Source organism: Papilio xuthus, unplaced genomic scaffold, assembly GCF_000836235.2.
Source record: "Papilio xuthus unplaced genomic scaffold, Pxut_1.1 DF824888.1, whole genome shotgun sequence".
Lineage (NCBI taxonomy): Eukaryota > Metazoa > Arthropoda > Insecta > Lepidoptera > Papilionidae > Papilio > Papilio xuthus.
The window spans coordinates 2,257,946-2,268,357 of record NW_013533761.1 but is presented as its reverse complement, the minus strand read 5'-3'; the positions used below and the strand labels follow the sequence as shown (position 1 = coordinate 2,268,357).

The 10,412-nt window shown below is 32.0% G+C and overlaps 1 protein-coding gene across 1 annotated transcript; it reads left to right on the top strand.

Annotated features, from left to right (window-relative positions):
• Positions 1–977: 977 nt before the first annotated feature.
• Positions 978–6,901, top strand: LOC106127053 (leucine-rich repeat-containing protein 4B). The gene is made up of 10 exons (XM_013324996.1): positions 978–1,065; positions 1,449–1,632; positions 2,007–2,175; positions 2,530–2,639; positions 3,685–3,797; positions 4,221–4,357; positions 4,768–4,920; positions 5,164–5,344; positions 5,742–5,881; positions 6,181–6,901. Coding segments are annotated over exons 1-10 (1,455 nt in total). The 5' UTR covers positions 978–1,063; the 3' UTR covers positions 6,447–6,901.
• Positions 6,902–10,412: the final 3,511 nt, after the last annotated feature.

Below are 10,412 nucleotides of genomic sequence, written 5' to 3'. Positions count from 1 at the left end.
TCAATGGGTTTCCGAGCCCTTGATTCACGCAAATAATCGAATCATTCAGTTATTTTAAATTTCCCCGCGGAGAGGAAAGCGATTCGTGTTCCTGATTTGTTTTCTAAACCAATAAGCTCTATAGATTAAATAACGTAATTTACCTCGAAACATATAAACGAGGGCGTGATATTTGTTTAGGATTTTGTAATTATTTATTCTTTGTAGTATTGTTAGCCTTGAAAAAAAAACAATGCTATGAGTTAAAATTACATGGCGCCCTATCCGATTGTTAGAGAACATTATTACTATGTTACCTATAGTATTAAAAAACAGCCTTAGTCAGTAGCTTATGTTTTCTTCTAGACTATGTTTGAATATGTACCAAATTTCTTAAAGATCGGTTAAATCATTCTAGACGTATTTTTTTACAAACATCCATCCCTCGGCACATTCATATTTTCGCATTTATAACATTAGCAAGATTGTAACTAATGAACACACATCTATACAAAAATTATAAAAAAAACATGATATATTTATACTTATTATAAAAAATTACGATTTTCCCAATATAATTCTAATAGAGTTCTTTCTTATTCGCTATTTTAGGAATTTAGTGCGAAGCGATCGGTTAAGCTTTTAACTTACTCCCAAAGGCTCTTTTTAGACAGCCCCGGCTTAGTCCGTTGTTTTGACGCATTTGATTTCCCAGTGCAGGAAACTGGAGAGTTCCGAAGCTCGGCTAATGAATGGCCTTTATTTTTGTGCGATTGACAAGAGGATTACGTTTTTCTCGTATATTATTCGTAATTTTAGGATAACCCATTACAGATTTTGTAAACTGGTAATAAACTTAATGAATAAAACAAGACAAAACCCCCATGGATTATTTTTTACTAAAATTATATATACTTTGAAAATAAAATATCTCTTTTTCTTTCGTTACTTTGAAACTTTTTAAATGAGAGTTTTGTCTTAACAGGACTATCGGGTAGCGGCCTGAACATGATCTAGTATCCAAGACCACTGGATACCTATCATTACCTCGCCAGAGAGAAGGTCATACGTTTACAGTTCATTAATGTAAGTAGGAGTTTATATTCGATTTTTGATAAAAATGTTCAATAATTATTTTTGTTTATGAGCGTATTCCGAGCTTGAATTGAGGTGAATCATGGGATTCTTCAAGAACTGGATACATGTATTTTTACCCTTTGAAATGGTTAAAGTAGGAATGGATAGATAAAGATGTAAAAGAACTGGGTATAAAGTGAAAATGTTTTGGGTCCCTCATAAAGTGAAAAAAAAACTTGTTTTATTCTCGACTGTTTTATAGATATCAACTGGATTATAGTAGTTAAATAATGAACGATTAAACAAATAACTAACGTCCCTATAGTAACATTTGCCACAGCTGAAGTCGACGCAAGTTTTAGTTTTCTAATTTAACATCTTTTTACCATCAGGTTGTCGACAATGTTGGTGCGCTGGCTCATGATATTGTGCGTGGCGCTGTGCGTGCGACATGTGGTGTCTCAGGGCACGCAGCAGTGCCCTGCCTCCAACACCATCACGCCCTGCAGCTGCACGGTCAAGAAGAACGGCCTTGACATACTCTGCGAGTTCACGGAACAACAGCACATACAAAAGGTAACACGAAATGCCTGATGATGATAACATGACTTCAAAAATTCTATTTAGGGCATTCAAACACTCAGAACTATTTAACAAGCAACCGATACCACGGATTTTGATTCTACAATTGTTACAAGGACGGCCTTTGTTTCAAGGTTAACTTTTCTTTTTACAGATATGGTATCCCCAATCGCCTGTACCTTACTCAAATATTCAAGTGACAGTTTTTTTAACATCTAATACATAAATAGCCAAAAACATTAGTTCAATTTTGGTTACCAAATACTTCTTTTTATGTGATATATAAAATGTAATAAATATATATTCAAACGATAAACATAACATCGTTGAATATGTAACGAAGATGGTTAACTTTATTTTATTTCCAGGCAATGAACACGCTACGATCAAAGCCGATGATAATATTCTACCTAAAACTCCGGCACAACAACTTAGCGAAGCTTCCCTCGTACATTTTCCTGGGGCTTGACATACGTCACCTTACAGTACATAACAGTAGCTTGGCTGTTATCGAAGATTCCTCACTCAGCTCGATTGGTAAATATCAAATTTCACGAAAAAAAATGAAACAAGAGATAATTGTTGATATTATTCGTAAACTTTGAAGATGTTAATTACAATACAAGTCAAGTAACTATTTTACGTAAATATAAAGTAGTAGTTGTCGCACGCAACTCTGTGCGGAATTAAAAAAAAAAACTTAATTTATAGCCCATGTGCTTCCAGACTATGTTCTACATACATGCCAAATTTCATCGTGATCTGTGGAGCGGTTTTCGAGATACCTTCAAACAAACATCAACCCATCCATCAATCTAAACATCCGCATTCAAAATATTAGTAAGATACCTTATGTTTGAGGCAGTGACTACATTGATGTTTTCATTGCAGGCAACAAGTTGACGCAACTCGATGTATCCCAAAACAGTCTAGCGACTATACCGACATCTTCGTTTACGCATCTCAATCATTTACTGATACTCAATATGAATCACAATAAGGTAACATAACACTCTGAAAGAGTGGTATAGTAAATATGTATTCGACCAAAGATCTCACGGTTCCAACAAAAGTATTTTTTTATCTCTATAAATATGTTTAATTTGTCTATAATTTTAAGTTATGAAAGGAATTTAGACATTATTAGCTAGACTCATTTGCCGTGAATGGTGTGCTTTTATTACAAAGTCAAATGTCAGAATGAAGAGGGAGGGCACAGTGTTGGATTTTCTTCCTAACACAAGTGATAACTATTAAGGCTACCTTTATGCTATCTCTGTTTCTAGTTAAGTTAACCCAAAGGTATATTTTTTATAAGCTTTTAGATAAATATAGGTTGCAGTTTTAGTAATAAGTTTTATTTTAACGAACAGTAAACTGAGAACTGACAAATTATAGGTTAACGTTAACGTTAACTATTACTTTATTTTTTATTTGGCATATATTTACACATTGTGGCTAGACTTTGCAATCTAAGTGCATAACTAAGTTCAGTAAAAATCAGAACAATTTTCTATGTGACTAATGTTACCCAGTCACGAAGTTATTTAAAGGGATTTGAATATGTACATATTTATGTATCCCGACCAACTGTCTGTGACCTATTTACAATTTTCGTGTGGTATTTCTGTTTTGGTAATATTACAAAGAAGAGCGTCGGTGGCTCAGGGGTCAAGTACTCGACTTGCAATCTGCAGGTCCTGGGTTCGAATCCCGCCATGTACCAATGTATTTTTCGATTTACGATTTACATATGTACATTTATCCGATGTTCTTACGGTGAAGGAAAACATCGTGATGCAATCTGCACATATTTTAGTTACATCACATACTAGCTTTCACCCACGACTTCGTCCGCGCCAAATAAAAAAAAACATAATTGGCAGCCTATGTGTTCTTCCAGACTCTGTTCTATATATATGCAAAATTTCATCGAGATCCATTCAGCCGTTGATACCATCAAACAAACATCCATCCATTTAAACATTTGCATCTATGTTTTATATTAGTAAGATTTTTTTTATTAATTATTTTTCATTTGTCTAGGTAACTGCGGTGCATAACAGAGCTTTTATTGGACTTGATACATTAGAGATATTAACTCTATATGAAAACAGAATATCAGTTGTAGACGCTGAAGCTTTTAAAGGCCTGGAAAAGTAAGTACTTTGACCGACTACGTTGTTAAATTGGATTGCACTCGATAGGTCATTCACCTCGCAATTCAATTTAGTTCTCTTTTGTTCTTTCTAACACAGTTTTATACAATAAAACGGTGGAAAACGACAGACTCCCTGATATCCCCTTAATAGCGATAAGAACCCTGCCTTTAAAAATATGCAAAAAGTTAGGATATTCCCGATTGCCTATGTATAAACGAATGATGAAAATTTAAAGGATATTTCCCTTTTATATAGTTGGATACCTCGTTGCATATAGAGAGGTCCTGTCAGATCCATTGCCATCTATTAGAAAAGGTTGGAAAGGAGAAAAGGACTACAAGTAGCCTACGGCATTTTTTCGGCGTTATTTATTTCGATTGCTAAACTTCTTGCTAATAATAATATATATTATTTGTACAGGAAGCTCAAAAGATTAAATATTGGCGGTAACGAATTGACAGCTGTACCGCAAAAGGCATTAGCTTTATTGGAAAATTTGAAAAAGTTGGAAATGCAGGAAAACCGGATAACTTCGATATCAGAGGGTGATTTTGCAGGTTAGTATTTCTTTAATTAACGTAGTAAATACAAAGCTGTTATGTTTCGTGTTATGAGTAGAGAGAAGAAAATTGGGTCTATCATTCTTTTCCTTGTCTTTTTTGACTAATTAAGTTAGGTAAAACAATTTGCAAATACCTCAGCTTTATTTTACGTAATTTTTTAATGTTAATACGTAGCTGCCATGTTGGACTATATGTCCGACAAGCTAATGTTTCAATCAGGCCATGTCGGACTAAGTGTCCGACAAGCCATACTTCCATTCAACAGCTCGCTTTGGCAATGTAAATACGGTATTATTATATTTTTAGGTGTTTTCAAATGGTTTTGGACAAAATTAAAAAAAAAATCGTTTTTCGAAAAATGATTCGGGCAGCTAACGTGTTAACTATATGAACATTGTTCACAGGTTTACGAAACTTAGATTCTTTAGGATTGGCACATAACCAGCTCAGAGAAGTACCAGCACAGGTTTTCTCTCATTTAACATTTCTTAACTCTTTGGAATTGGAAGGAAATCAAATACAGAGGATCGATGAAAAAGCATTCGCCGGTCTTGAAGGTAAAAAACACAACTCTAATGTTGTAACACATAAAAAAATACAGCTATCTCTACTACTCCGAAAGAAACAAGAGAGATAGCAATAAGTTTTTGTGAAGTTGTTTCGGTAGTAAAAAGTCACCGTTTCATAGTAAACAATGTTATTGTTAATTAATTGTAAGGCGTGAATTATACAAAGTAAATTTGCCTTCGCCTTACACCGCTTCTGTATAATTCGCGCCTAAGAGTTATATATTTCTACAGAAAATCTACAATACCTTCGTCTCGGCGATAATCGTCTTCATGACATTCCTTCGGAAGCTCTACGTCCATTACATCGACTACGGCATTTGGATTTGCGATCAAACAACATAACTTACATTAGCGAGGACGCATTCACTGGATACGGCGACTCTATAACATTCCTAAATTTACAAAAGAACATGTAAGTAACTTTAATATTGTGTTTTATTGTCTCTTCAATTTCCGATATTGGTCATATGAGTCGTGTTTTAATTAGGAAATATTATAATTATAAATTGTTCTAAGTTATAATGACATATTAACTTTTATTTTAAATAACAGACGTTCAAATCAGTTTTGTAAAGTGTGGAACTTTTGAGCTGTTTAACTTTTAATTAGTATATCACTTTAGTCAAAATTAAATTGTGCTTAAACTCACGATATTGTTTTTAAATTGAATTTCGTGCTGATTTTACGATCCATGAAGCAGATGGGCAATGGGTTAACATTAATTAAAAATTATCCTAATTAGCTCTCTTGGACGTGTTTTAACTTTTAATTTATTTGCCTGATTAGTAATCTATTTTATTTGGGAACAGGATTCATCAATTGCCGACAATGGGCTTCGATAATCTCAACTCTCTGGAGACGCTCAATCTACAGAACAACAAACTACAACATATTCCCGAAGAGATAATGGAACCGATATTGGATACTTTACGAGTTGTCGATATTATGGGTAAGTACAATTTAATTATAATTTCTTTCCATCTACGTAATAAAAAACAAATGAAGTTTAAATTAAAACCTAAACAATAGGCATTTAACATAACAACCCAATAAGAGCTAATCCAAAGAAAAGATAAGAAAAATCCTCCGTTCTGGGGTCATCTCGACCTTGATCCTTGATCGTCTTGGACTTAAAAGTCTTGTTGCCTTTTCCACCCTACTTTTGTAGCTGTATCTGTAGAACAGTCGATTTCACTTAAGCGTTAAAAATTAAGTTGATTCTGTTAAGTTAATTTCCGTATATTTTAGATAATCCATTGATTTGCGACTGCGAGTTGGCCTGGTATGAAGCGTGGCTCTCAGGTCTCAGAGACAGAGACGACGAGATGATGCAGAAGAAGCGTACTGTCTGCACCATGGTCAACGAGCATCGAGAATACAGCGTTGCCAAAATGCCCCTCGAGAAGATGAGCTGTAAAAGGAAACCACCGTACGGCCGACCTTCAGGTGCAACCAAAATTAAACCAATAATAGCGATAAATGCGTTACTCATCATCGCCGCTAGATGGATCTAGAATTAAAACTGTCAAATACTAAAGTGATTTAAATTAACCCTTTTAATTTAAACGCGAAACGTACATTATGCTAGCTGTGGCCGGATAGCTAAATGATACGTATTCGCTTTTATGTATTCAGTTGAAAAAACTTTATAACGTGATGAATTTGTGCAATAAACTACGATACATATCAATTTTGGGCTGAGTAGAACAAAATTAGTAATATTTGGGAGGGAATAAATTGTGATAAGAGAAAGATATAATGGATGGTTTTTTTAAAGAGTCGTGTAAGTTAGTGTTATACACTAAATAAAAAATCGTTTACAACAGATATGCCTTATTGTAGTTATGCACGTAAGAGCAAATGTAATAAAACGACTACATTTTATAATAAAAAAGGCAATAAAAACTCTTTGCTTATCAATTGGAAATGAAAGTATTAACGCTGCTAAAATCTAAAATGTTAACAACTTAAGCACAATTCTTATTTAAATATTATACCTTAATGTAAAACAAACTTGTAATATTTTTTATCATTTACTCCTTACCTTTGTAATGTATTTGTATCTACATGTATTAAAGCTTTTGCTCGTTTACCATGTTGACTATTACAATATTGACATTATTTATAATCTCTATACTTCTAAGCACTTGGGATTCGATGACTATTTATATTCATGTATTCAAAACTTCTAATAAACATTATATGTGTCATATTCATAAAGATTACCTTCGTAATGCTACCTCTTTTTAGTATGTTATAATTTAGCTTTATTGTGCAAAGTCCTGTTATTATGGAGCCTCTGAATGTTCGATTTTGTGTAGATTAGAAGTATAGTGGAATAAGTGTTAGAGTATTATTATATAAAATATGTTGTTATTATATTTAGAGTGTTCAATCGGTTGCGGTTAATCTCATAACCTATATCGAGTTTTAATTTTATTTAGATTATTTCAAATTTCGATTACTAGGTTTTCTTGTATTATATTATTTTTGTTTTTTTTTCAACATGATTGCTCATGAATACAACTTTAATTTCTTTAGAGAAATAGCATTATATTCTAGAATAATAATAAATGTGACTTTAAACTTTATTTGCTTATATAATATCATAAGTATATTTTTGCAAATTATCGTGAGCTATCATTTTGTTTGTTAATATTAAAAAATTATTCTGCACACATTGCTATTATTTTTCTTAAGGCATTTGATTTAGGCATTTCATTAACTTATTAAGTGTATTCTGAAATGTATGTGAAACAGAATTTATTCACGTGATAAATTGAAACATAAAACATATCCCTTTAGTCTGATATAAGTCGTATATAATAAGTATATCGTTGTTAAAATATATATACACGTTTAGCGTAAATGTCGAAGTCTTCGCTAATATTTGAGATTTCAATTTACGATGTTTAATATATCAATCTTATGTATAATCGTGTAATATTGTAAAAGTAAATGTGTATCGTGTGAAAGACGCGAGATTGAATATCCTTTTGTAAGGTAATATTCATTTTCACACGTTGAACACATTTACAAATATATTTCGTAGATTGTAATTTTTAAAACATTAATAGTAAAAACTTTTATTCTTTATTTTTCTATTGTTTAAATTTTGTTAAAATGAATTATTACTAATTACTTATTACTTTTGTGTATTGTTTTTTGATTAAACTATGAATAGCATTTAAAAATAGTTAAATATTGTTACATTTTTAAATTCATTCAAACTTTTTTCTTTTTTCGATATCAGAGTCAAGGAAACCTGATTAGTTAATATGTAATTTACTATTAAGACATTTACTATTCTGTCTATCTTTATCGATGTTATAAATGTTGTGCTGCGTAAATTTTAAACATATTTATGTCTAAGATCTGATGCAAGATAAGCAGTGACAATAGAATTGCAATATTGCTACAATTTTATCTCCTGCTATCAAGGTTAATCTTCTTTCATATATTAAGCTAGGAAATGTATCAACAACCTTCTCTTATTGCAGTTGTCACTTCGCCATTTTGAATATATCAGCTGTTTGTCGTTTGGTACCATAAAGAAACAGAAAATTAGAGTAATTAAATGCTATATTACTCTTTTTTATCTAAGATAGGAAGGAAGGTCAGGCAATCGAGTGATCCAAGGAACCAATTTCATACATATCGATATCGTGAGAAAAATTTGTTAACAATTTAGAGCTAATTACTCCACTTTTCAAAATTTGCATATCAACTAGAGTAGTACGTTATAATTACATATATGTATTTGTTGTTGTCGATTAAATATACATTTATAATATATATTGTTAAAGTAGTTAATCGTTCTATTATAGAATAACATTTGTGTATGGATTTAAATTGTTTCTTATATAAGAATCAATTTAATATATGATATATATAAAAATATGACTCTAACACATGTAAATACACAATGATGTTTTTCTGATTATTCTGAATTCTATATTTCTTCAAATAATCATAAAGTTAATCAGTTTAGAGTCACATTTATTAATTAATAATTATGTAGCTCTGATTCTAATGATACATTTTTCTTGTAAAGATGTATTTAATTTTAATTTAAAATAAAAATGAAAATGAGTATGCATTGAGTTTTCTTTAACTATTTTGTATACCCCTTACATTCTATATGGTAGCATACATTCTATATGGTAGCATACATTCTTATAGTTTTCTTTTTTATATCATTAGGTGGCAAACGAGCGAAATAGCGAACTGACCGTTGCCCATAGACATACGCAAATGCATATGCGTTGCCCACCTTTAATCTACGGAGGAGAGGATTCACAGAAAGAAAATATTTTCGCTTCCCATGCATCCTCTCATCTGGAAGGTCCACTTCCACTTGTCATCCTATCCTTATAAGGAAAAGGGTGGGAAGGGAAAGAGGACTATATTAGGCCTCCGGGACGCACACTCGTCAGACGAAACGCGGAATTGCTTCCACTTCACGCCTGTCTTCTGTGTGGTCGTGGTATTTCGCCGGGCGAGCCGAGCCAATTCGTGTGAAGATGTTAAAGCGGGCTCTACCACTGTTAGTTACATAAAACTATAGTAGTGGGGATAGTTGTAGCGACTAGCACGTGTTATAAAGGATGTTCTTGAAAGTGTAATCAGGTCCCGCAATGTGTTCTAAGGATTAAAGCTTAATTTTAAAGCATATGGAAAATTAGAACATCCTAATTCTAAATAAAGTTGAACGTAAATATTTGGGGGAAAATAAATGAATAAAGAATTACTATAGAGCTTCCTTTATCGTAGTTGAGGTTGAGTTGACCGGATGAAATTAATTAATCAGCTAAAATTACATACTATCTTAAAAGCAAGGGCCCGGGAAACCCTTTTTAATAAATCAAATAACGCAAAAGTAAAAGCAATTTCAATCTAACGAATAAACAGTAGGAATTAAAATTGATAACGAGAAACTTAATATAAACATCAGAAAGTTTGAACGAAATAATTTTAAATTATTATAAATCACTGGATCTTTGCTTCATCTTTATAATTTGAATATGGACATTGAAGTGCGCTTTTTAAACTTCGTATTGTATTTGATTTCGTTTGTTTTTATATAGAAATCGATATTAGGAACTCAAGATTTAGTAAAGTGTGAATAAATGGTTAAAAAAACTATTCTTTACCATAAAGTGTCAAAAAAAGAAATCCTTATCTACAGAAATAAAACTCAATGTGGTAGGTACATAATGTAAGAGACAAACACACTGGTTAAGTCGTAATAAACTTTAGGAACCTACTAGTTCTGAGTTTGTGTCAAAAAAACATTTTTTTTCTGCCCAAATGTTACACTGTGATTAATTTTGACTTTATGGATGTCTTATTTTACATCGAATAGCAGCGGTTAATGGATTCAGCGATTAATTTATAAAAATGTTGTATCTTTTACAGAATTTTATACGGGTAATAGTAATTTATCATGTGAGTTAGTTAAAATAATCCCGTGAGCGATA